At 48.6% G+C, this 26489-nt stretch overlaps 1 protein-coding gene and 1 long non-coding RNA gene across 2 annotated transcripts in view; one reads left to right on the forward strand and one right to left on the reverse strand.

Annotated features, from left to right (window-relative positions):
* CLEC19A (C-type lectin domain containing 19A) lies at positions 1–21309 on the forward strand. Its single transcript, XM_066278174.1, has 5 exons — positions 1–205; positions 12557–12722; positions 16431–16524; positions 19765–19897; positions 21140–21309. The coding sequence occupies exons 1-5, from the start codon at positions 118–120 to the stop codon at positions 21217–21219; spliced, it is 561 nt and encodes a 186-aa protein (XP_066134271.1). The 5' UTR covers positions 1–117; the 3' UTR covers positions 21220–21309.
* Positions 16531–26489, reverse strand: part of LOC136336474 (uncharacterized) — a 14846-nt gene continuing 4887 nt past the window's right edge. The window contains exons 2-3 of the long non-coding RNA XR_010731459.1: positions 20528–20642; positions 16531–16632 (exon numbers count right to left, since the gene is read on the reverse strand). This is a non-coding gene — a long non-coding RNA (uncharacterized lncRNA). The remainder of the gene's footprint in view (positions 16633–20527; positions 20643–26489) is intronic.

The following is a 26489-nucleotide window of genomic DNA, read 5'->3' on the forward strand; positions in this document are numbered from 1 at the left end:
CCTCCTGAGCTCCTGGCAGTCTCCACCTGGGCCCAGGAGAGCCATCCGGACCCAAGCTCCTGCAAAAGGGCCTCTTTCCTCCACTCAGGCCTGGAGGTGGACTTCTTGGGGCCCAGGATGCAGAGGTGGGAGTTGTGGGCCTGGGCCACCCTGACCGTCTTCTCTGCACAGGCCTTTCCACAAGCAGACATCAGTATCAGCCCAGGTGAGCACAGGGCCCAGGGCCGGGAGCAGGTGGATGGGGAACGTGCTGCAGACACGAGGTTCTACCAGTGAAGCCCAGCGGCCTGGGCTGCAGGGCTGTGCTGGGCCTCCTGGGGCCTCCAGCTCTCTTTCCTCCACCTCACTGGTACTGGCATTGTCCTAGGGCCAGACCTGAAGAGTCCTGATTTTGTTTTATTTTTTAAGTTGTTTTATTGATTTTAGAAGGAAGGAGAGAGAGAGAGAGAGAGAGAGAGAGAGAGAGAGAGAGAGAGAAAGAGAGAGAGAGAGAGAGACCTGTTGTTCCGCCCATTCACGCATTCACTGGTTGATTCTTATGTGTGTCCTGCCCAGGGATCGTACCTGCAACCTTGGCATAGCGGGATGACACTCTAACCAACTGAGCCAACCAACCCGGGCCAAGAGTCCTCATGTTAAATCCCAGCTTTGCATCTCAAAAGCTATGTGGCATGGTGCAAGTTTCTTAACCTCTCTGATTCTCAGCTTCCTTTGGAGACCGGTGCACAGTGGCACCCTCCGGGCTACTGTGTGAGGGGGAGGGTACTGTGGGCAAAGTGCTCTGTGCCTGCTGCCTGGCACCACAGGAAGAATTGTAAATGATCATTTGTTAGGAATTTGGCATCTGGGCCCCCCCACCCCCACCTTGGCTGTGACGGCTTCCCAGGGAGCTTTCAGACCTGTGCTGTGCCACCAGAGGTTGGGCATGGAGGACACGTCGTCCCTCTGGTGGCTCCCTGGAGCCTGGCCCAGCAGCACGCAGTTCTGCAAGTTCTATGGAGCATCCCTGAGAACTGGGACCCATCAGCCTCGGACATATGGCCTCCCAGTGTCCCATTTAGAGAACACAGGGCTTCAGATGGGCTCAATCTCTTCCCCCTTCCAATGGGGAGGAAGGGGTGCTGACTCAGGGGGACCCCATCTGAGTAGGAAGAGTCCGAATCCTTCAGTCTCCTCATGACTGGGGATCTTGCCTGTCACCTCGGCCAAGAGGGCTATTTCCAAACATTGTTTAAAAAATATAATAATAATACCAATACAATGTAACACCAATTATGATTTATATAGTCAGGCACTGTTTTAAGCACTTTTAATATATGAGTTTATTTAATCCTCACAATCACTTTATGGCAGACATACTATTTTTACCCCCATTAAGGTAAAACTACTAATGAAACACCCGTAAGATTCCCATAAGGCCACACTGTTGGACTGTTATAGGGTTGGGGTCATTTAAACAGTGAGCTGATAGGGTTGCCAGATAAAATACCGATGCCCAGATAAATCTGAATTTCAGATAAATAACATCATTTTTTTTGTATAAATATTTCTTAAATATTACAGGGGATACTTATGCTAAAAATTGATTTGTTATTTATCTGAAATTCAAATTTACCTGGACATACTTTTTTCCCCCTCTAATCTGGCAACTCTAATGGTGGGGAATGAAGAGTCATTTTAGTTTATTTGGGCAAGCCTTGGGGCTCCGGCTCTGTCACAAACTCTGAGTGTCTGTATTAGTCAGTTCAAGTTAGTCATCTAACCCTGATCACCTTCCAAAGACCCCACCTCCACATGCCATCCCATTGTGGGGGGTTAAGTTTTCAACATACAAATTAGGAGAAATACAAATATTCAGTCCATAACAGGGGCTTTGCATCCTTGCTCTCACGCCTCAGTTTCCTCACCTGTACAATGGGCAAGCGGGAGAGAAGTTGGATAAAATATTCTTGAAGGCTGCCTATGTATTGCAAGGTCTTGCCTTTCTGCCCAGCATGCGTGGGAAGGGCCTGAGGCTGCATTTGAGACTGGGAGCAACTTGGAGTCTTCTCTCGCTCACTAGCTGGTACCCATGGAACCTTTCTCTGAGCTTCACATTTCTGCCCCTGGAAAAGTGGGGATAATAATGTTACTTACCAAATGTTTTAGGGACCTTCAATGAGATCATGCAGGTAAAGTGCTTAACACCTGGTAAGCTCTTGAAAAATAAGAGTTAGTACCATGACCACTTCTGCCACGGTGGTGGTTGATATTGTGAGAGAGCTGGCCAGAAAACACATGTTTCTGTTGTAACACACAGCCTTCGAAAAGGGACTTGCAGACAGCTATCCCCACGCCTCACCCCCCACTCTTCAGACAGGGCTGAGATCGCTTCTAACCGAGCGGCCTTAGGGATCTCAGAGCTGGAGTTGGAAGGAAGGGTCCTAGAAATCTGCTCAACCCAACCCTTTCACATTACAACTGTGGAAACAGAGGCCACATGACCCAACCAAGGTCATCACCCATCCAAAGTGGTGGTTGCACTGCTCCCGAGGCTCCCAGCCCAGCAGAAAGCCAGCTAGAGCCCGAGCAGATCGATCCTCTGGAGAAAAGTGATTTTAACCCAAAGGAGAATTTGTGAGTGTGTGTGTGAGTGTGTATGTTGATATGTTGTCTACGGTCCTTGTGGGCCCTCGCAAACTATGAAGGTGTGTGCACAGCCAAAAGCCCTCCTTACTGAGAGTGGGCCTGGCTTGTCTTCTTCTGGATTCTGCAGCCTTTAGGTGCAAAGCAAAACAGATCACCTGTCATTCCATCATTCATCCCAATGCTCCAAACTTTTCTTTTTTTTATTTTTTTATTTTATTTTATTTTATTTTATTTTTTTGCATTTTTCTGAAGCTGGAAACAGGGAGAGACAGTCAGACAGACTCCCGCATGCGCCCGACCGGGATCCACCCGGCACGCCCACCAGGGGCGACGCTCTGCCCACCAGGGGGCGATGCTCTGCCCATCCTGGGCGTCGCCATGTTTCGACCCTCCTGGGTGTCGCCATGTTGCGACCAGAGCCACTCTAGCGCCTGGGGCAGAGGCCACAGAGCCATCCCCAGCGCCCGGGCCATCTTTGCTCCAATGGAGCCTTGGCTGCGGGAGGGGAAGAGAGAGACAGAGAGGAAGGTGCGGCGGAGGGGTGGAGAAGCAAATGGGCGCTTCTCCTATGTGCCCTGGCCGGGAATCGAACCCGGGTCCTCCGCACGCTAGGCCGACGCTCTACCGCTGAGCCAACCGGCCAGGGCCTCCAAACTTTTCATTACCCATCCCTGGATATGCAAATATACCCAAATAGGGTGACTCGGCCACACCCCTAGATTTGCTTCGGGGGGTTGGGGTGGGGGGGCAAATGGTTCTTTAGACAGCTCTGAGAAACTTGGGATTTAACTAGACTAGACCTTTTTCCAAAAACCTTTTCTCTGAACCTGGCTTCGATGGTATTGTTTAATGGATTAAGGAATGTGAAGTGCTTAGAAGAAGACCTGGCACCTAGTAAAAGTTACATAAATATTTGCTATGATGATTCTCCAACTATAATCATCAAAGTTTCCTTTCTTGCCCTGATGGGATAGCTCAGTTGGTTGGAGCATTATCCTGATGCGCCAGGGTTGCGGGTTCGAGCCACGGTCAGGGCACAGTAAAGAATCAACAAGTGAATGCATGAGTAAGTGGAACAAGTCGATCTCTCTCTCTCTCTCTCTCTTCCTCATTCTCTAAAATTAGTAATTAAAAAAAATTTTTTCCCCCTTTCTCTGGCTCCTGAGCCCACAATCAGGGTATCTGGCAGAGTATTTTGAAGCTCAGGGTCTGGGAAGGAGAAATTAGTCAAGTTCTGTAGCCTCTTCCCCTAAGAAGCTGTCATTGCATGCTTGTTTCCAGCAAAGGTCCAGGGCCCAGGCTGTTCCTGCTGTAATAATATCTAATATTCATTAGAATGTCTACTCTGAGCCACGCACTGGCTTCCCTATGAAGTAGGCACTATCATTGTGCTGATTTTACAGATGAAAAAATAGGGCACAAAGAGTTGAGTTTCCAACTGGGGTCATCTGACTCAAAGTCCAAGCTCTTACACTGGGGTACAGAGGCCTGTGCAATGGGATGTCCCTACTTCCTAAAGCATACCCCAAATCTGGTCTGGGTCATAGAGACAGATCCTAGAGTGTCCTGTGGACACTCTGGCTCATTTCTCACCTCTCCTCTATGGTCACAGAGCGCCCTGTGTAATTCTAGAATATCTCTTAGTACGTGAGGACTCATGGCCATGCGTGTTGTGTGTTCCTCCCTCCAGACTGTGAACAACTTGAAGGCAATGACCGCAAGCCAAATAGGCACCCAGGAAATGTTGAATTATTTGCTTAATCAACTGTTGGTTTTAGCTCAGGCTGTTATAACAAAATACCATAGGCTGGAAGCTTAAACAACAGGAATTTATTTCTCACAGTTTTAATGCTTAGGAATTTTTCAGTCCATCAGTCCTGAGATTCATCCTGTACTGCCAGTTGCTAGTTGTGCGAGCAAGTGACTTAATCTTTCTGAGCCTCAGTGTTCTCATCTATAAAATGGGGGTGATACTGATACCCCTCCTAGGTTGGTCTCAGGGAGTTACATACTAACTACCCAATGCTGTTTTCCTCTGTATCATGTGGCCACAAAAGCAGGCCAGAGAAGAGAAAGCAGAGCTCAGACATAAGAAGTTGGGGACCACCAGTTCTGTTCCCCAGAGCCGGAGCTCCCTGGGAAGGGAGGGTGGGCTGGCAGTGGGACGTGTGGACCAGGGAGGCAGCAGGAAGTGAAGGTGATGAAGGTAACTGAGCCCTCCTATAGCCGCCTTCCTGGGCACTGAGAGACACTTCCTCTCAAGCCTCTGGGCCACCTGAGGTCCAGTATTGTGGGTGGGTGGGGGGACCCACATAAATGTGGCCGCCAGAGTCTCCTCCTCCTCCTCTCCTGGCTGGCTCTCACTCTCAAGGCTGATCTGGGCAGGGAGGCAGCAGGGTAGTGAGTTTGTGGGTGGCTGGATTGGGGCCAGGCGAGCCAGCAGCCAGAGTGAGTGGGAAGGTGAGAATTTATTCTTTTAAAGAGAAAAAGAGAGAGAGAGAGAAAGAGGGGGTAAAATGAGCCTTGAACTCTACTGGGGTGTTCCTTCCTTAATAAGCTCAGTGGTCCCAAAGTCTCTGGTTCCCATCCCCCCCGGGAGACCTCGGGACGGGACGAGTGGTGCTGCCAAAGCTAAAGGACCTTGTAGTTTAGCAGCCTTGTTTCCAGAGCAACAAGCACCTTTGTGTGTTCCTTTCCTCCACCCTCCCCCGTCACCTCCTGGGCCTCTTCTCCTGACCCTCCCCCTCTGCACCCGCCCCCACTTCCCCATACCTCGGAATCTTACTTGCAGTTCTCCAAGTGCCCCCTTCTCTCTTGTACCTTTGGGCCTTTGCACATAGTGTTCTGCTACCTGCAACACTCTTTCTCTGATTCTTATTCAACCTCCGGTTCCAGTTCAGACATCACCCCCTCCAGGAAGCCTCCCTGATCTCTAAGTGGGGGTTATGTGTCACTTTTAGGTGCTCCTGTGACACACCCTGTATTTCCTTCCTCCATCTGGGCAGGGGCCCTGGAGCCCTGTTATAATCACCCATGGGCTCCTCGGAGACAGGAGTAGGGCAGCCAGCAGTGCAGCTAGGAAGAGAAAAGGGGCAACAAATAATCAGCTTCCAAAATAATGTGGAGGCTACTCCCTCAAGTTTTCACCTGCCTGACACACATCGACAAACCACATATTAATGACATCTATGTGTCTGCACTTATTTTTCTCAATGTCAGTGTCTATAGACATGTGGTCAGAAGCCACCTCTGTGTACTCAATGTCAGTGTCTATAGACATGTGGTCAGAAGCCACCTCTGTGTAGTTTGCCACGCGGTATCTCCAGAATGCAGCCAACTGCCTGAGACCAAGTAAGTGCTCACATAGGATGTGTTGATGAATAAGGAGATGAATGAAGGTCCAGCCAATCAAGACTGAGACAAAAGAAAGTGGGCAAAAATGCAGCAGGAGTCTCTACATTAGACTTAGAGCCAGATAGCCTGACTTCATAACTTAGCTCTGCCACTTAGGAGCTGTGTGATCTTGGGCAAATTACTCAGCCTCTCTGTGCTTTTGGTTTCTCTGTAACCTGAGGGTGATCTACATTGTAGGATGTGTGAAGACTAAGTAAATTGACTTGGCTCAGATGAAAGCTCAACAGGGTTGGCCTTGGTCATTGTCACCTTACAACCTGTCAAGCTATAAAACTATAGAAATCCCTTCACAAGAAAGGCAGAGATTAGCAAAGGCTACTTTGGGTTTAGGTTGATGAAAGGCGTTCTTGAGATCTTTCTATTCCCAGTTTCTAAAATCCGAGAGGAAAAGTGGCTGGGGGGTGGGGGGAACCACAGAACTACCAGGCAGAATAGAGTTCATTGCCATCCCAGTGCAAGCACAGGGCTGCGCTTAGCCTCCCAGGTCCTCCCAGTTAAAGACCTTTGCCTGCCCAGGTGGAAAAGGGAGTAATTGGGCAGTGACCTGTCACAGCCTCATTTTCTGGTATGTTTCACCGCAGGCATCCATAACCATCATTTGCTTGGTGGAGAAAATCAAAGGGATCTGGAGGGGGCAGTGTAAGGAGCTCTGTGCGGCCACAGCTCAGGGAGATTGTTTTACACATAGGTCACTTGCTTTCAAAATAGCCGTCAGGCCTGACTGGCGGTGGCGCAGTGGACAGAACATTGACCTGGGATGCTGAGGTCCCAGGTTTGAGATCCTGAGGTCACCAGCTTGAGCATGGGGGTCACTGACTTGAGTGTGGGATCATTGATATGATCCCATGGTTATTGGCTTGAACCCAAGGGTCACTGCTTGAAGCCCAAGGTTGCTAGCTTGATCCCAAGATTGCTGGCTTGAGCAAGGGGCTGGATCTCCTCAGTCAAGGCACATATGAGAAGAAACCAGTGAACAGCTAAGGTGTCACAACTATGAGTTGATGCTTATTATCTCTCTCCCTTCCAGTCTCTGAATCTGTCTCTCTCTCCAAAATAAATAAAATAAAATAGCCATCAGATCTTAGGACCTTGGAGAAGCCTTGGAGCTTCTTCTAGGAGCTAGGATCCCCCATCACTTAATTAACCATTCAGTCTTCCTGGCCCAGCCTGACTCAGTGAGTGAGCGAATGAGTGAGTGAGTCTCCAGGCTCCATCCATTGGTCTGGCACACCGTGGACCAGCGCTCCCAGATCTTCCTGTGCACACCAAATCACAGGGAGCCTTGCTGAAATGCAGGTTCTGACTCTGGGTCTGGGTAGGAGTGCTGAGATCCTGCATTGCTAGCGATCTTCCCAGCTACTGTTGTGCCGAATGATCTGGAAAGCCAGACTAGAAAAGTCCAGGGACAGCTATCCTTGAGTTAGGACACATGGACGGTGCACACACCTTCTCCTCACTGTCCCCAGAAGGGGGCAGTGGCCCAAAAAAACAGTGTGTGATCCCCTAGCACAGGGGTTGGGAATCTTTTTGGCTGAGAGAGCCATGAATGCCACAAATTTTAAAATGTAATTTCGTGAGAGCCATACAACGACCCGTGTACATGATGCATTATCCAATAAAAATTTGGTGTTGTCCCCCTGCAACCGTGAACATGAGCGGTAAGAAATGAATAGATTGTAGTACATGAGAATGTTTTATATTTTTAATGTTATTATTTTTTTATTAAAGATTTGTCTGCGAGCCAGATGCAGCCATCAAAAGAGCCACATCTGGCTCGCGAGCCATAGGTCCCCGACCCCTGCCCTAACATGTATTTAGTCATTCAAAGCTAGTTATTGCGTACCAAGTATGTGCCAGGAGGGAAAAAACCCACAATAAACTCCTCCTACTGTCAGAGAGAGATGACGAAGAAGTCTGCCTCGTGCCAAACTCACGGAGGAAAAGGCAAGACCTCCCTTCTTCAGCACTCTTTGGTGAGGTCTGTACTGTTCAATTTAAATACAATGTTCTAGCAATGTCTCAGTGCTTTTAAGCCATGGGTTTATTATAGTAAAATGTTTTAAGTCTGAAATTAGAGAAACAACCCAAACTCAACTTCTAATCAGTTGTGTGGCCTGGGGCTTACTTTTTGTTAAATACAGATAAGCTGAGAGATGTGTATGTATATCCATAGTGATGTTTTGTTCCTGCACTGTGGGATCCTTTTATGTTTGGGGATTTCAGCCTTCTATCCAGGGCTGGGTTTCTGTTGACATTTGGGGATGGAAACTGTGCGGTGGGAAGCTGTCCTGTTTATTATAAGATGTTTAGTAACATTCCTGACCTCTACCAGTTAGATACCTATAGCATCCCTCCATTTAACAACCACAAATGTCTCTAGGCATTGTCCAACGCCCCTGGGGGTCACAACTGCTCTAAACCACTGCTCCAGGGTGACCAGCAGAGGAGGGCCTGGGATGAGGGACATTAGGTTTTAAAAGTGGGACTGTCCCCGGCAAGCTGGGATGGCGTGGTCAACCTACTTCCATCTCTAATAGGAATATTTAGAATGGATGGGAGTGGGGAACGTGGGTTCGCACCAGAAATACCACACTCTTTGCCAATTAATCCAGCCAACTCCTGGGCAAACCAATGAGTGTCCCCGGTTACAAGTGATGGGTGGAAAGCAGGTGGAAATTGTCCGCTGCTTCTCATCCATGTGGAGGGGGTAACGGCTCCAAAGTAGGGGAGTCTCTGTGTAGAAGGCAGGACCTGAAAGTCCACACAAAGAGCTCAGTACCTCTCAGAGTCCTAAGGGGTCCTTCAGCCATCTTGGCCAGCACCGTGGACAGCATCACAGCAGTGTCCTCCTGGACCCATGCTCTCAGCTGAGAAAGGAGGAGACCCAGCTCCGCGGGGCAGGGACAGGCCGAGGACATTGAGCCCGCCGAACTCCTTGTGCACAGCTCTCTCCCTTTGCGAGGTAGAGGAGAATTAAGAAAGTAAATAGTGCCCTGGCCGGTTGGCTCAGCGGTAGAGCGTCGGCCTAGCGTGCGGAGGACCCAGGTTCGATTCCCGGCCAGGGCACACAGGAGAAGCGCCCATTTGCTTCTCCACCCCTCCGCCGCACTTTCCTCTCTGTCTCTCTCTTCCCCTCCCGCAGCCAAGGCTCCATTGGAGCAAAGATGGCCCGGGCGCTGGGGATGGCTCTGTGGCCTCTGCCTCAGGTGCTAGAGTGGCTCTGTTCGCAACATGGTGACGCCCAGGATGGGCAGAGCATCGCCCCCTGGTGGACAGAGCTTCGCCCCTGGTGGGCGTGCCGGGTGGATCCCGGTCGGGCGCATGCGGGAGTCTGTCTGACTGTCTCTCCCTGTTTCCAGCTTCAGAAAAAAAAAAAAAAAAGAAAGTAAACAGTGAATCAGCTCAGAAAATGGCGCGCATTGAAAGACAGTTGGCCGGGACCAACGAGGAGAGTTGGGACAAACCAGGATGGACCAGTGCAGCTTCCCGGGTGGAGAAAGGGTTGGTCTTGGTCAGATGGAGATGCCCAGTGGCTCCAACAGGAAGCATGGCTTGGAATAAGCTCTGTTGGATAATGCCACTGTTCCTTTCTTCAGAAAAATGCAGAGGTACGCACGCACACACACTTTCAATTTTGCATTTAATTCCAGGGTCTTCAACCCTGATTATGAAACCCTGAGCTAGTCATCAATAACCATATTATTACAGAACAATCCATATATGGATTGAGAAATTTAGTTGGCCTAGCAACCATGTGAAGCAGGTGTTAAAGGAAGATTAATTTCATCATGTGGATTTTAAGATCAAAGGCTTTGGAGTCAAGAGGCCTGGGTTCAAATCCTTACTCTGCCACTTACTAGCAGGATAACCTCGGGCAAGTCACTTAACCTGTCTAAGCCACAGCTTCCCTAATAGGAACTTGGCATGTCATACATGTTGTCTACTACCTTTTTAATCATGCTTAGCCAGCTATTATACTGGCTTCAAAGGCAAAGATCCCACACCCTGAGCACTGCAAAAGGTACCCCAGGGAACAGCCAGCTTGACAGCTGAGAAGGAAAGGAATGTGCCAGCATCACACAGCACGGCAGGTGTGACCCAGAGCTGGTGGCTGTGACCCAGGCATCCCGATCTTAGTCTAACAAATGTCACCACTGGCCACCCAACCTAGTTCAGGGATGGTTCGCCACATGCATCCTCCCCCAAGCCAGTCATCTGGAGTTATGATTTCAAAACAAACACATCTCCTAAGGGGCCTCCAGAGGGGCTGAAGCTTGGGAGAACTTTGTTGTCTCTAACCTGGGTTTTTCATTTATGCCTTTTCTTGGGCTGAGTTAATGATATAAATGGTCTCGGTTGTAGTTTGTCAATAAACACTGGGAAAGAAATGTCCACCCTTGCTAGAGAGCCAAGACTTGCAAATGGAAACAAGATACACTCTTTGCTTATAAAATTTGCAAAGACTGCTGTTAAAGTGGTAACCCTGGCGCAGGCAGGGGCACCGTGAGATGGGCACTCTCAGACATTGCGTGGGAGTATCAATTGCTTTCAGGAGGCAATTGAGCAAATTGTATCAAACCTTAAAAGTCTCTCCTCGGAAAATCATGAGAAATGCTGAAAAGGTTTTATGCACAGGCTGTTCATCTCTGCATAATGTGTAATTGTTGATTTTTTTAAGGGGAACATTCTAATTATCCATAAATAGGGGAATGATTGAATAAGCTCTAGAGGGGCCACTCTGTGGAGTATTCAAGAGCTATTTAAAACAATGTTTACTAAAACTTACAATGACACGGGGCGGGGGGTGGGAGTGCTTATACTCTAAGTTTTAGAAATCAGAATACAGTACTGACTGTTATAAATAATATACCATATTTTCTCTCCATAAAACACACTTCCCCCCCCCCAAAGTGGAGGGGGAAATGCCCGTGTGTCTTTGGAGTGAAAAATACAGTATTTTATTAAATATTTTAACATACCATTTGGTTCAGAATATTTCTTTTCTTATTTTCCTCCTTAAAAACCTTAGGTGTGTCTTATGGTCAGGTGCATCTTATAAAGCAAAAAATACAGTAATGGCCCTGGCCGGTTGGCTCAGTGGTAGAGTGTCGGCCTGGCGTGCGGGGGACCCGGGTTCGATTCCCAGCCAGGGCACATAGGAGAAGCACCCATTTGCTTCTCCACCCCCCCCCCTTCCTCTCTGTCTCTCTCTTCCCCTCCCGCAGCCAAGGCTCCATTGGAGCAAAGATGGCCCGGGCGCTGGGGATGGCTCCTTGGCCTCTGCCCCAGGCGCTAGAGTAGCTCTGGTCGCGGCAGAGCGACGCCCCAGAGGGGCAGAGCATCACCCCCTGGTGGGCAGAGCATCGCCCCTGGTGGGCGTGCCGGGTGGATCCCAGTCGGGCGCATGCGGGAGTCTGTCTGACTGTCTCTCCCCGTTTCCGGCTTCAGAAAAATACAAAAAAAAAAAAAAATACAGTAATATAATAACAATTGTACTTTTTAAGCATTTAAAAAAAATTTTAGGCCCTGGCCGGTTGGCTCAGTGGTAGAGCGTCGGCCTGGTGTGCAGGGGTCCCAGGTTCGATTCCCGGCCAGGGCACACAGGAGAGGCGCCCATCTGCTTCTCCACCCCTCCCCCTCTCCTTCCTCTCTGTCTCTCTCTTCCCCTCCCGCAGCTGAGGCTCCATTGGAGCAGAGATGGCCCAGGCGCTGGGGATGGCTCCTTGGCCTCTACCCCAGGCACTAGAGTGGCTCTGGTCGCGACAGAGCAACCCCCCGGAGGGGCAGAGCATCGCCCCCTGGTGGGCAGAGCGTCACCCCTGGTGGGCGTGCCGGGTGGATCCCGGTCGGGCGCATGCAGGAGTCTGTCTGACTGTCTCTCCCCGTTTCCAGCTTCAGAAAAATACAAAAAAAAAAAAAATTTAGGTGAGAGGAGGAGAGATAGTGAGGCAGACTCTCCCCATGTCTCCCAAACGGGATCTACCCCACAATCCCATGTAGGACCAATGCTTGAGTACCAAGCTATTTTTAGTGCCTGAGGATGGTGTGTTCCAATGGAGCTATCCTCAGCACTCAGGGCCACACTCGAACTAATCGAGCCACTAGCTGTGAGTAGGGAGAGGGAGAAAAGGGGGAGGGAGAGGAGGAGAAAAGCAGATGGTCAGTTCTCCTGTGTGTTCTGACTGGTAATCCAACTTGGCACATTAATACTCTAGGCCATCGCTGTATCCAGTGGGCCACTGGCCAGGGCCCACAATTGTGTTTTTTATAAACCAGTCTATTCAAGCATGACATAAAGAAAAATATACCAAAGTAGTGGCATTTTCTAAGTGTTCTATAATGAGCTTATATTACTTTGATTATTTTGTAAACTTTAGATATGCATGTGTTTTCTGGACCTCAAGGGTAGAACTGCATTAATCACCACGGAACGTGTTTTACTTTCATTCCTGAAAATATGCCATCAGCTGTAGAAACAATGTTTGCACTGCCAGCATTTCCCCTCTGCCCCCAGCCATGCCGGAGCTGCCCCAGGCTTCCCTGTGCCCCCTGTTCTGGATGGAGTTCAAAGGTCACTGCTATCGGTTTTTCCCTCTCAATAAGACCTGGGCTGAGGCTGATTTCTACTGTTCTGAGTTCTCCATCGGCAGGAAGTCCTCCAAACTGGCCTCCATCCACAGGTGAGTAGACTCCTTGGTCCTCCATAGCCCAACCAAGCACCCCCTTTGGAAAGGAGAGGGGAGAATGGCATTTTCCACTGGCGTTTCTCTCTAGTAATTCAAACTAACTTTTATCCAGCCCAGTTTCTCATCGATACTGTCCTTGGCAACAAAAGGCAAAACAGTGAGTAAGAGGAACCAAGTGTGTGCTGGAAGGTCCATCTCTGGGTCGATCGTGTGCTGCACCTGCTCTCTGTCACAGGAGCTCTGGCCTGTGTTACAACACACACAACATACAGGCAAAGACTAGACTGTAAGGAATAACAGCTGAGGCTTATTTGCTAAGTGTTTGCAAACATCATCCTATTAAACCTCCCTCAAACTAAGTGAAGTAGGTATCTCCATTTTACAAATATGAAATCTGAATCTCCAAAAAGGTCACTTGCTCCAAGCGACATAGCTATGAGGTGGTGAAGCTCGACTTTGAACCTGAGCAGTCGAATGCCATAGCTCATCCACCAAGGCATCCTTCCGCTTCCTCTGTCTCCTAAGCCCCAGCCACACTGACCATCTCAGAGTTCTCTAATTTGGTCCAGCCCTTTTATACCTCCATTCCTTTGCATATTCTGTTCCCTCTGTTAGGAATTCTCTTCCATCTCTTCTCCTCCAGGTAGATACTGCCTCAACCTTTAAGACGTAGCTCTGACAACATCTCTTCACCAAAGTCTCCCCTGTCTCCGCAGCAGCCTGATGACATTCATGACCCACCTCTTCTAGAGCACTTTCTTCATCCCTGTTTAATGACCTGTTTTCACTTCTGATGTCCTTGCTGATTCGTAGGCACCTTGAAGCCAGGTGTGATATGTTCCATTGCCACCCAAACTACAAATTCACTATATTGCCTGTTTTTCAAGATTCTCAAAGACTTGAAGTTAGAAAGACAGTTGGTTCTTTTTTTTTTTTTTTTTTTGTATTTCTCTGAAGCTGGAAACGGGGAGAGACAGTCAGACAGACTCCCGCATGCGCCCGACTGGGATCCACCCGGCACGCCCACCAGGGGCGAAGCTCTGCCCACCAGGGGGCGATGCTCTGCCCCTCCGGGGCATCGCTCAGAGCCACTCTAGCGCCTGGGGCAGAGGCCAAGGAGCCATCCCCAGCGCCCGGGCCATCTTTGCTCCAATGGAGCCTTGGCTGCAGGAGGGGAAGAGAGAGACAGAGAGGAAGGAGGGGGTGGAGAAGCAAATGGGTGCTTCTCCTATGTGCCCTGGTCAGGAATCGAACCCGGGACTTCTGCACGCCAGGCCGACGCTCTACCGCTGAGCCAACCGGCCAGGGCCAAGACAGTTGGTTCTTTATGCTTTAGAGTCCCCGAGTTTTGTTAAAAACCAGAAGGGGTCCTCTCTCTTAGTTTCCGAAGGAGCCTAGAATCTTCCCCTCTATGCATCCACCAGACACACTGAGCACCCCCTGTATTCTCGGTGGTGCTAAAGAACTTAGTGAGAATGTAGGGTCTGACCAGGAAAACAGGGACCAGTACACATATTTAAAACAGAGAATTTAATACATACATAAATAATGGGACCTGAGAACTTAAAGAGACAGGAGTGAGGCAGTCTAGAGACTGGCAAGGGCAGGAAAGCCAGTTCTACCTCTACTGGGGGCAGGTGGGACCTGTGGAAGCTGGAGCCACTGGTGGGGGGGGGGGCCAGCACTGGACAGCCACTCCCTAGGCAGAGAGGGAAAGAAATATCCTGACTTCTCTTTCCACCCCTTCATTAATGCACCCCTTATTGGGAGGGTGGCTGAATGACATGACAGGAAAAGGCGGCCTTCAAGGATCAAATCCCCGCCTGACCGGGCAATGGTGCAGTGAGGTCGCCGGCTTAAGCACGAGCTCATCTGGTTTGAACACAGCTCACCAGCTTGAGCCAAGGTCTGGCTTGAGCAAGGGGTCGCTCGGTCTGCTGAAACCCCCCAGTCAAGACACATATGAGAAAGCAATCAATGAACAACTAAGGTGTCGCAACGAAGAATTGATGCTTCTCATCTCTCTCCCTTCCTGTCTGTCTGTCCCTATCTGTCCCTCTCTCTGTCTCTGTCACACACACACACACACACACACACACACACACACACACAGGATCAAATCCCCTGTGAGACAGAGCATGGCACAGGACTGGCACATGGGAAGGTGGATAAATAAGTTCTGCAAAGTTTCCAGCTTATAGAGGAAAAGATACATGTATGAGGTACATGCAGCAAAGAGTACATTTCAATGATTCCAACTGAAGATTTCCAGTTAGCCAGACCTCGGGAAGGACAGGTCAGCCTGCCTCACAGTGCCTGGAACTAAACCTTGGTTAACTAGCACCAGATGGATTCTAGGCGGATTCAGGGGTTTACAGCAACCTCTGACCCAACTCCTGTTCTTTTCTGCCTCAACTTACCTTCCTCCTTTCTTTTCAATGCCTGATGCCTCTCTCTTCCTCTCTTATACTAAAGTTACAGGTTAGTTTTCCACTTTGCTTAGAATACTATCCTGAAAACAGAAACAAGAGTTGAATTTGAGCAATACTTTGTTATCAGTGAGATTCCACCCCTATAAAACTGGACATATTATAAAATTTCCAATTACATCTCGTCTCTAACACATAATTCAATTCCATATTTCTGGCGTTTTCTTCATGCTTTTCCCTTTTGTCCTTTTCTTCATAATTAAACACACAATCAGCTTATGCCCATGGACCATGTGATTGAAGTTCAAGGTTCTCATACTCTCAGCTTACCTAATAATTTCCATCTTGGTTTCAAGAGACAGTTGAATTGAATTAAGTTCTTCTGATCTCTGTGCCTTATTACTTACAGTAACACCTTAGGACTTTCTATTATCTAGTTATTTTGACCAGATATGGGGAAAATGCAATAAAATATGGAAATCATTTCCCAAGCAGGAGCTGTTTGTTGAACAAAGATGGCAATAGTGCTAAACCGACCACCCCACAGATGGCTGCCCAATGCATGTTCAGCAGTTGACGTAGGAGACCCCCTGCTGTGAATGAGAGGGGCATTTGGGGATGTCAGTGCTCACCCAGCTGAGGAGGACCAGCATCAAAGACCTATTGGAGGCCTGACCTGTGGTGGTGCAGTGGATAAAGCGTCGACCTGGAAATGCTGAGGTCGCCAGTTCGAAACCCTGGACTTGCCTGGTCAAGGCACATATGGGAGTTGATGCTTCCAGTTCCTCTTCCCCTTCTCTCTCTCTGTCCTCTCTTTCTCTCTCTCTCTCTCTCTCCCTTTCCTCTCTAAAATGAATAAATAAATAAATAAAAAGTAATGTTGAATTGCTTAGAAAGCTTAATCTAAAAAAAAAAACCTATTGGACTGAAGAACACTTTGTCCCCAAAAACCGTACCATTTACTTTTTTGTCTCCAATATAATCTACCTCGTTTGCTTGCGTTTTTGAGGTGGATTTAGACTTTTAGGATAAATAACATTACTGAGTCCTGCTCTGAGCTGTCATGGATCAAATCCAGAGTGGCTCATAGAATGACAGCCACATCCAGATGACCTAATTAAAAAAGAAAAAGGAGAGGGGAAAAAGCAGTATTGCATTGTGTCCTGTATTTACTTTGGTTCAGGCAGGTTAGCAAGGATGGATTTCAGATTTCACCTCTGTCCTGTGAACGGAGGCAACCAGTAACATGCTGCTGTGTCTCTGGCCCCCGCAGCTGGGAGGAGAATGTCTTTGTGTATGACCTCGTGAACAGCTGTGTTCCCGGCATCCCAGCTGACATCTGGACAGGGCTTCACGACCACAGACAGGTGAGGAGGTGATGGCCATCCGGCCCTCTTGGAAGATCCAGCCAAGACTCCATTTTCATTTAACCAGCCGTTCACACGGAGCTTATGTACCAGGTCACTGCTGTGTGCCTAGCAGACAGACAGCGATCAGACACAAGGCGCCCCCAGTTAGAATACAATAAACGCTAGGACAGGGGATATGATGGGAACAGCGTATGGTCAGGGGAGGCCTCTGTATGGCTTGATTTCTCCAAAAAGCAGACACAAAAATGTGTTAGGTGTGCAAGAGATTTTTGAGGGGAAATATCTGTGAAGGAAAAGGGGAGAGGGGACAGAAGGAGGCAGGGAATATCTTCAGACAGTGATGTAGGTCTGAGACTTGTGAAGGAAGGACCGGAAGGAAGAGCCTCAGCTCACAGCACAGTTGTGAGAAGGTCATGGCTAGCCCCACGGGCATCCCCCAGCAAAGGATGCCCACGACAGGAACGGGCCAGCGCTAGTGCCTCTGACACGCTGAGTTGCTGACAAGTGACTGGGCGCAGCTGGAGGAAGCGTGGTCTCGCTGTGAGCGCAGTGGTGGATCCAAAGGGGCCGGAGAGCTGAGGCTGTCGGCCAACTATGCTCCCTGCAGCTGGTCCTCTTGAAGGAGCTCTAAGCAGTGCCCTTCCATGGCTACCACAGCCTCCTTGGGTAGGAGACATTTAAGCTAATGTCTGATGGACAAATCAGAGTCAGTCAGAGGAAGAGCATCAGTAGAAGGAACAGCATGGGCAAAGGTCCTGAGGTGGGAGAGATCACGGCACTTTCAAGGTATGCACAGCAGGGCAGGGGTAGGTGAAAAAATGGTGGCGAGTAAGGCTAAAGAGGACGGCAGGGGCCCGATCTCATACCTGCTGACATCACAGCAGACGCCACCCAGAGATTTTGTCCCCACACTCTCCCTGGGCAAGCTGCATACCGTCTCTATTTTGCATGCGTGCTTGTAGCCCCACCTCAGAGCACTGTAGAGGACAGGGTTCCAGTTCTTGCTCCTACTTACACTTACAGGCTGGTAGGTGATTTGGGGCCTTTTTTTTTATCCCTCTGAGCTTCAGTTTCCTCAGCTATAAAATAGGGGTGATAACAATAGTGCCTTATTGTAAAGTAACTGAGCTAATGCACATGAAGGACTTAGCCTGGCAGACAGTAGGAGCTCAATAAGGATGGTGCGGGTGGCTCACAAAGTCGCTAAAGTAACAGTAGTGACCAGACTCAGTAAAGATATGTTCTTTTAATCACTAGAATTCATGTGGCAAGAACCCATATAAAGGCTGTAATAAAAACCCCTAAATTTCTATTTGTAATAGTAACTTTAAAATTGGATTATGGCCTGACCAGGCGGTGGCGCAGTGGATAGAACGTCGGACTGGGATGCAGAGGACCCAGGTTTGAGACCCCAAGGTCGCCAGCTTGAGCGCAGGCTCATCTGGTTTGAGCAAAAGCTCACCAGCTGGGACCCAAGGTCGCTGGCTTGAGGAAGGGGTTACTCAGTTTGCTGAAGGCCCACGGTCAAGGCACATATGAGAAAGTAATCAATGAACAACTAAGGTGTCGCAACGAAAAACTGATGATTGATGCTTCTCATCTCTCTCAGTTCCTGTCTGTCCCTATCTATCCTTCTCTCTGACTCTCTCTCTGTCTCTGTAAAAAAAAAAAAAAAATTGGATTATGAATACACTTATTTAGAGTTAAAGGAACTTGTAATACAAGACCTAAGAATAGGCCCTGGCCGGTGGGCTCAGTGGTACAGCATCGGCCTGGTGTGCAGAAGTCCCGGGTTTGATTCCCGGCCAGGGCACACAGGAGAAGCGCCCATCTCCATCTCCACCCCTCCCCGTCTCCTTCCTCTCTGTCTCTCTCTTCCTCTCCTGCAGCCGAGGCTCCATTGGAGCAAAGATGGCCCGGGCACTGGGGATGGCTCCTTGGCCTCTGCCCCAGGCGCTAGAGTGGCTCTGGTCCGCAACAGAGCGACACCCCGGAGGGGCAGAGCGTCGCCCCCTGGTGGGCGTGCCGGGTGGATCCCAGTCGGGCGCATGCGGGAGTCTGTCTGACTGTCTCTCCCCGTTTCTAGCTTCAGAAAAATAAAAGAATTTAAAAAAGACCTAAGAATAATAATTTTTTAAAATGCAGCAAGAGTTTTTTTTCTTTTCAAGGTTAGACACCACCTGCCAAGTATTAGCTAAGTTCTTTGCATGCTTTAATCATTCAATCCTTACAATACCTCTCTGATTGAGATAGTGACTCCATTTTATAGGCGTGGAAACTGAGGCTCAGAGGAGTTAAGTAACTTGTCTAGGTTGCAGAGCCAGGAAGTGAGTGGAGCTGGAATCTCACGCTCTAGTCTCTGAAGCAGCAAGCTGTTCCCACTATTTGTCATGGCCTCCACAATCATTGGTGCTATGGGGAGACTTTTCTAAAGACTTAAATAAATGGAAATTATTTTGTTCTGGGACATTGCAAAGATGTATTCTTTCCACAATTTGCACCACCAATCAAATTCCCAACAGGAGACTTTTTTGCAATTGGTAGAGTAGTTCTACAGCAGGCAAAAAACAAACAAACAAATAAATAAAAAAAACCAACAAAATAAAAAAGAAACCAAAAAACAAAAAAACACACTATTTGGACAAAAAGCAAGGGATAAAGGGTGACTCCCACCCACTGGTAAATTTTTTTAAAGTGTAGTAGTAGCTAAAAGAGAAGAAGGAAAGGAAAGGAAAGGAAAGAAAGAAAGAAAAGAAGGAAGGAAGGAAGGAAGGAAGGAAGGAAGGAAGGAAGGAAGGAAGGAAGGAAGGAAAGAAAGAAAGAAAGAAAGAAAGAAAGAAAGAAAGAAAGAAAGAAAGAAAGAAAGAAAGAAAGAAAGAAAGAAAGAAAGAAAACTGTAAGTCTTGGGAACTGGAGTTAGGCAGAGCTGGGCTTGAATCCCAGCCATAATGCTTTATTGGCTGTGTGAATTTGGGTAGACCAATCTGAGCTCAGTTTTCCCATCGTAAATGGAGGTGCTGATGCCTGCTTTGTAAAATGAGTAAAACATGTGGCATGGCACATAATATGCCCTGGACCAAGGATGGCTAGTAGTGGTGGCAATAGTGTATCAGGTTAAAAGTGAGGACTGCTGCACTGTTAGAATGCCGTTTAGAATGGTACCCCTGAACTGGAACTGGCTCAAATACTCAGTCTTTCTCTTCTTGCTTGCTCCTTGCCTCTGAATGGACCCCCCAGGAAGGGCAGTTTGAATGGACCGATGGCTCTTCCTATGACTACAGCTACTGGGATGGGAGCCAGCCAGATGATGGCGTCCATGCGGACCCAGGAGAAGAGGACTGCGTGCAGATATGGTACCGGCCCACCAGCGGTGGGTGTGCCTGAGACAAGGGCTCCTGCAGGGGTGGTGGGGAGGCCCCATGGGTGGCTGTGAGACTGGTGAATTAGGTCTCAGGGGATAAGCAGCACAACCATCCTCCAAAGAGGAGACGTTTTAAATAGTATTTAATGGTGTACTGTTGGCATGCAGGCCGTGATTTGGATGATAAGACAGTAGAGGTAGAGGCTTGAAGAAAGGATGGTGCTCACCAGTACACCGAGGTGTGAGCCCCCACCCCAGCCTGGCGCTCCTGATTATTAGAACACAGGTGTGCCTGGCAGGTCACCGAGGGGAGGTCAATAGTAAGAAGAGTACACAATTGCCTTCAAACCCTTGCCCTGCTGCTTTCTAGCTCTGGGGCCTTGCAGGGAGCTACTCATTCTCTCTGAGATCCCATTTCCTCTTTGGTAAAGTGGGTTTAATATTGTCCCTGCCCGCAGGGTTGTCCTGAGGATTAAAGGAGGTACAGTCGATGTAGCACAGTGCCAAGAGCGTGGACTCAGGTTGAAGGCCCTGATCTGAACCCCTGCTCCACCCCTTTCTAATCGTGTGGCCCCAGTGCATGCCCTAACCACTGGGCCTTAGATTCTTCATCTGCAAAATGGGGCTAGTGGTGCTTACCTCGCAGGGTTGTTGTGAAGGAGACAGATGGAAATGGGCATGAAGAGGCTGCAATGGTCAGCGTGCGGTATGAGCAGTCACCACCATCATGTTAACGACATTGTCACTCCTCACACTGATCTCGAAAAGAAAAAATGATTAATATTCCCATTTTGTGGATGAGGGAACCAAGGCTCAGAGAAGTTAGGCAGTTTGTTTGAGGTCACACAGCAAGCAAGTAGGAGAGCTGGGTTTCAAACCTAGACCTACAGAACTCCAGGTCCAGCACTCACCTGCTAGTTAGTCCCTCTTTGGTCTTTTTTCCTTTCCTGATCAGGGAAGGGAGGTATGGCACAGAGACTTGCTGTCCTGGGAGCCATCCTGGAGCATGGTGGCCAGAGCTGGACCAAGCCTCTAGGTGAAATTTGTCCAGCCCCTCCATGGTGGCGAGTCAAGACCAGCCCTTATGAGAGAGTAAAACTGGATGGCAGCCTCGTCGGGCATCAACAAGAAAGGGATAACACTGTAGGCACAAAGCCTAAAGGAGAGGGCTTTTACTCCAGTGGGGTGGTTGGGTATCTTTATTGTGGTGAATGGACCTTCACCCAGGTTCTCTGCTTCTTTTCGCCACAGCTCTGAGGTCATGGAATGATAACACCTGCAGCCGAAAGTTCCCTTTTGTCTGCAAGATTGCATCTCTGACCATCCACTGACTCGCTCTTGACCTCTCGGAGTGAGCCTGATTCTAGCATCATCTTGTAGCTGTGTCAAGTGTAGAGTTGACAATAAATGTAAAACACAGAGGAGATAAAGCTCCCAGACGGATTTTAAACAAGCAAAGCTTGACACAGAATGGTTATTTGGTCACAGGTGACAGGAAACCCAGTTTGAACTGACTTAATAAATTTAAAAGGGTGGTGGATTTGTTGGTCCAAGGAAGCAAAAGCCAGGGGTTGATCTATATAGATTCGGAGCTGGATCGCATTGGCCTGGCTTGGGGCATGTACATGTTCCGGAAGCACTCACTTTGGGGTATGCTGCTTGGCCAGGCTGAGAGGCACATCACTGGGGCAGAGGAGGGAGGAAGTCAGTATCATCAACCACAGGGGCCCAAAGGGAAGGTGGTTCCCTGCGGGAAAGGGAATCTATCAACAAACTCATACATCACTGGTGGGAATGAAAAATGCTGAAGCCATTCTGGAAAATGGTTTGGTACTTCCCCCAAAAGTTAAATACAGAATTATCAGATGACCCAACAATTCTAATTCTGGGTATAAACCAGAGAACTGAAAACAGGTAGTATTCAAACATGAATGGTCATATCATCGCAGCATTATTCATAACGGCCCCCAAAGTAAAAACATCTTTGGGGGTACCACTCAGATGGCCCTATTTCATTGTCAGGGTCCCCACCAGGGCTCTGCCATAGCATGACACTGCCTTGGTTGGGAGCCTTACTGCCTCTGGATTCACTCTGAGTCCTGGACTTGGTCTGCCCTCCTGCCAAGGAGATGAGAACTTCTCCATCTGCAGCCAAAGAGACTCTTGGCTTTCACTCCTGGGACAAGTGCCTGTTACTTGTCCTCAGCTGTCTCCTATGTTTCTGTGGTGCGTAAAACCTGGTAGAGGCCCTGGCCGGTTGGCTCAGTGGTAGAGCGTCGGCCTGGCGTGCAGGAGTCCCAGGTTCGATTCCCAGCCAGGGCACACAGGAGAAGTGCCCATCTGCTTCTCCACCCCTGCCCCTCTCCTTCCTCTCTGTCTCTCTCTTCCCCTCCCGCAGCCAAGGCTCCATTGGAGCAAAGTTGGCCTGGGCACTGAGGATGGCTCTATGGCCTCTGCCTCAGGCACTAGAATGGCCCTGATGCAACAGAGCAACACTCCAGATGGGTGGAGTATTGCCCCCTGGTGAGCATGCCGAGTGGATCCCGGTCGGGCGCATCCGGGAGTCTGTCTGACTGCCTCCCTGTTTCCAACTTCAGAAAACAAACAAACAAACAAACAAACAAAAAACCTGGTAGAAGTAGCCCTCCAGTCTAGTTATGCTTATAGATACTACCGCTACCTGTTACATCACTCCTGCAAGTGTGTTTCATGACACCCTCCCAGTTCACAATGGAAGTTTGGACAGTTGGACACCACCTTATGTCAGGGGCTGTGTTCCACACACCGTGACCGATTGCCAGTCTGGAGGGAAGCGACCCAGCTCCTAAGCGCATCTGGTCCTTGCTTCCTCACACTGCTCCCTGTGTCAGGGGTCCCTGATCGGGTTCTCTGGAAGCGGTTGCTGAGACTGAATCTGGAGTAGATGTTTATTAGGGATCAGCACTTGGGAAGAGAAAGCAGAGGAAGGCGTGGAACTGAGTTGTGGTATGAAAAATCATCGGTCAACCTGCGAGGGAGATCTGTGGTCCATCAGAGTGGACCACATAGGGCTGAATTGGTCAGACCCTTAGACCCGGACTTCACGCAGTCACTGATGTGGGCTTCCCTGGAAAGGCTGTGGCTTCACTTAAGGCACTGTCTGTAGCTGAGGCTGACCCTGAAAGAGATGACAGCTGGAGGTCCTGCTACCCACTTCCTGGAATGGGCATCTGGGCGGTGCATCTCCCTATTATCACATCTAAAATAAAAAAGACATGGGTTCAAATCCCACCACTGGCACTTACTGTGTGAATTCATGGAAGTAGCTTAACCTTTCTGAGTTTTCTCCTTCATAAAATGGAAACAGTCCCTTCTGGCTCTTACTGTGATTTATCAGGTGGCTGTGGGAAATAAAAAGTTCTGCATATGTGACTTCTCCAGAAAATTAAAACTTATTTAATTTTTATTTATTTATTTATTTATTTATTTAATTTATTTTTGTATTGTTCTGAAGCTGGAAACGGGGAGAGACAGTCAGACAGACTCCCACATGCGCCCGACCGGGATCCACCCAGCACGCCTACCAGGGGCGACGCTCTGCCCACCAGGGGGCGATGCTCTGCCCCTCCGGGGTGTCACTTTGCCGCGACCAGAGCCACTCTAGCGCCTGGGGCAGAAGCCAAGGAGCCATCCCCAGTGCCTGGGCCATCTTTGCTCCAATGGAGCCTTGGCTGCAGGAGGGGAAGAGAGAGACAGAGAGGAAGGAGGGTGGGGGGTGGAGAAGCAAATGGGCGCTTCTCCTATGTGCCCTGGCCGGGAATCGAACCCGGGTCCCCCGCACGCCAGGCCGACGCTCTACCGCTGAGCCAACCGGCCAGGGCAAAACTTATTTAATTTTTAAATAAGCATCACTACTATCATCCTCAAGCATCACTACTATCTCTTTTTTTCCACTTTGGATGAAAGTCTTTCTAAACCAGTGGTTTTCAACCTTTTTACACTTGGGACCAATGAAAACAGGAGAATTATTTCAGGGACCACTAAGGCAGAAATAACCTTGAGCAGCAAATTTGACTAAGATTATTATTGGGTCTATAATCTTCATGCAACATCAGAGTAGTTAACTCTTTCACAAAATGGCATGAAATTTCTGGCAGACCAGTTGAAAAAACACTGTAAACCATCTTATACATTTTCCTGAATTTTTTTTTTTTTTTTTTTTAGTAAGAGTCAGAGACAGGAAGGGAGAGAAATGAGAAGCATCAACTTGTAGTTACAGCACTTCAGTTGTTCATTGATTGATTCTTATATATACTTTGACCTGGAGCCTCCAGATGAGCCAGTGACCCCTTGCTCAAGCCAGTGACCTTGGACTTCAAACCAGCAACCTTTGGGCTCAAGCCAGTGATCATCAACATGATCCCACGCTCAACCTGTCGACCCCACGCTCATGCTGGTGAGCCTGTGCTCAAGCCAGCAACCTCGGAGTTTTGAAACTGGGACCTTAGCATCCCAGGTTGATGCTCTATCCACTGCACCACCACTGGTCAGGCACAGTTTTTTGCTTTCTTAAATAGAAGATACCAAGAGGGTTTGTCTTTTCTTGATGACTCAGGGTCATGTGGGCTGCATCTACTTCAGGTATTTTTGTCTCCTGTCATCATATCTGGGTGTCACTGTGCCAGTCTCTGACAGTTCACAGAATCCCCCATCTTTTCTAAGTTATTGCTGCTGAGAAGCTGTGGGAGAGAATAATGAGAGATACATAGATCAATGGTAAGTGATGTATAGATGGAGGGACGCATGGACTCATGTATGTATGGACACATGAATGGATGGATGCATGGATGGGGGATGGATAGATAGATGATAGATATTTAGAGATCTAGATGATGGGTGGATGGATCAACGGATGGATAGATAGATAGACAAATAGCCAGATAGAGAGACCAGAAGGCAATGAGGAATCAACTCTAAATTTTGGTTGGGGAGAGGGTTGGAACCACAGAAGGTTGATGTGGCCTCAGGGCAGTCTTCCCAGAGAGGGGCAGGGCTGCATCGCCCCCCGGCAAGAGTCCTTGCAGGGAGTAGGTTTCTCCTGTGCTCTGTTTGTAAGTAGGGTGTTCTCTGTAAAAGAGACTCAGGAGATGTGTCAACTGTCAAAATAAACAGATGGGCCATAATTCAGTGGTTTGCCCAATTTGAAGGATAATAATTTTTTAAAGAAACAGAGAAGTCAGACCTCTGTTATTTTGAAGCAAATTTCAGAGTCAACACCCCAACAGCTGTGTTTTTAAAGAGGGTCCGACCAGTTGGGGGGCTCTCTTCAGGAAACCCTATCTTCCCTCTCCTGATCCTCACAATAGCTTAACATGTTGGCCTGTTAAGAGAAGATCCCATGGCTTTCTCTTCCAGAGTCAGGTTTAGCTGCACAGGACTTCTTCCTAACGTCTGCTGTGCGGCAGGGACTTTCACCATGGGAGCTCAGTTAGTTCTTTCAACGACCCCACAACCATGGGTTATGAATGTGAACCTCTTCCGTCATCTATGGTGTGGTGAGATGAGGGAGAAACAAGGGAGAGAACCATTGCCCCAGAGTAACTGGCGGATAAACTATGGCACATTGGGGGGGTTGGTTTGGGGGGGGGGGTTTCTTAGAGGTGGGGAGAGTGAGAGAGAGAGAAAGAGAGAGAGAGAGAGAGATCAATTTGTTGTTCCACTTATTTATGTATTCATTGGTTGATTCTTGTATGTGTCCTGACTGGAGATCGAACCCACAACCTTGGCATAGTGAGATGACGCTCTACCCAGGGATGGCACATTTGTTCAGTGGAACACCATGCAGCCTTTATGTAGAGATTCAAAACATGTCTAGGGCATATTGTCGAGGGATAAAAGCAAGTTGCAAAAAAAATGCATAATATATCACTTACATATCCAAAATCTCTCCCACAGAATTATACTTCTTATCTCTATAGACACATATATGTGTAAATATAGAATAAAAAGTTTGGAAGGATTGAAACAAAAATATAAAAATAAGGCCCTGGCCGGTTGGCTCAGCGGTAGAGCGTCGGCCTAGCGTGTGGAGGACCCGGGTTCGATTCCCAGCCAGGGCACACAGGAGAAGCGCCCATTTGCTTCTCCACCCCTCCGCCGCGCCTTCCTCTCTGTCTCTCTCTTCCCCTCCCGCAGCCAAGGCTCCATTGGAGCAAAGATGGCCCGGGCACTGGGGATGGCTCTGTGGCCTCTGCCTCAGGCGCTAGAGTGGCTCTGGTCGCAACATGGCGACACCCAGGATGGGCAGAGCATCGCCCCCTGGTGGGCAGAGCGTCGCCCCATGGTGGGCGTGCCGGGTGGATCCCGGTCGGGCACATGCGGGAGTCTGTCTGACTCTCTCTCCCTGTTTCCAGCTTCAGAAAAATGCAAACAAAAACAAAAACAAAAACAAAAACAACAACAACAACAACAACAACAACAAAAAATAAATATATATATATATATATATATAAAAATAAGGACCTCAAAGATTGGAGGAATGGTCCCAAGGTGAACTTTAGTTTATTCTGTAATTTTTAATTTTTTTCAATGACCATATATTTATATATTATTGTATAGTTAA

The sequence above is a fragment of the Saccopteryx bilineata genome, chromosome 4 (genome assembly GCF_036850765.1).
Source record: "Saccopteryx bilineata isolate mSacBil1 chromosome 4, mSacBil1_pri_phased_curated, whole genome shotgun sequence".
In the NCBI taxonomy this organism is placed as follows: Eukaryota; Metazoa; Chordata; class Mammalia; order Chiroptera; family Emballonuridae; genus Saccopteryx; species Saccopteryx bilineata.

What these genes read in the sequence shown, in the direction of transcription:
- CLEC19A (XM_066278174.1), top strand. Translation starts at nt 118, where the DNA reads ATGCAGAGGTGGGAGTTGTGGGCCTGGGCCACCCTGACCGTCTTCTCT. An exon ending in AGACATCAGTATCAGCCCAG is followed by an intron (nt 206 to 12,556) that starts GTGAGCACAGGG and finishes CTCTGCCCCCAG; the next exon opens with CCATGCCGGAGCTGCCCCAG. An exon ending in GGCTTCACGACCACAGACAG is followed by an intron (nt 16,525 to 19,764) that starts GTGAGGAGGTGA and finishes TGGACCCCCCAG; the next exon opens with GAAGGGCAGTTTGAATGGAC.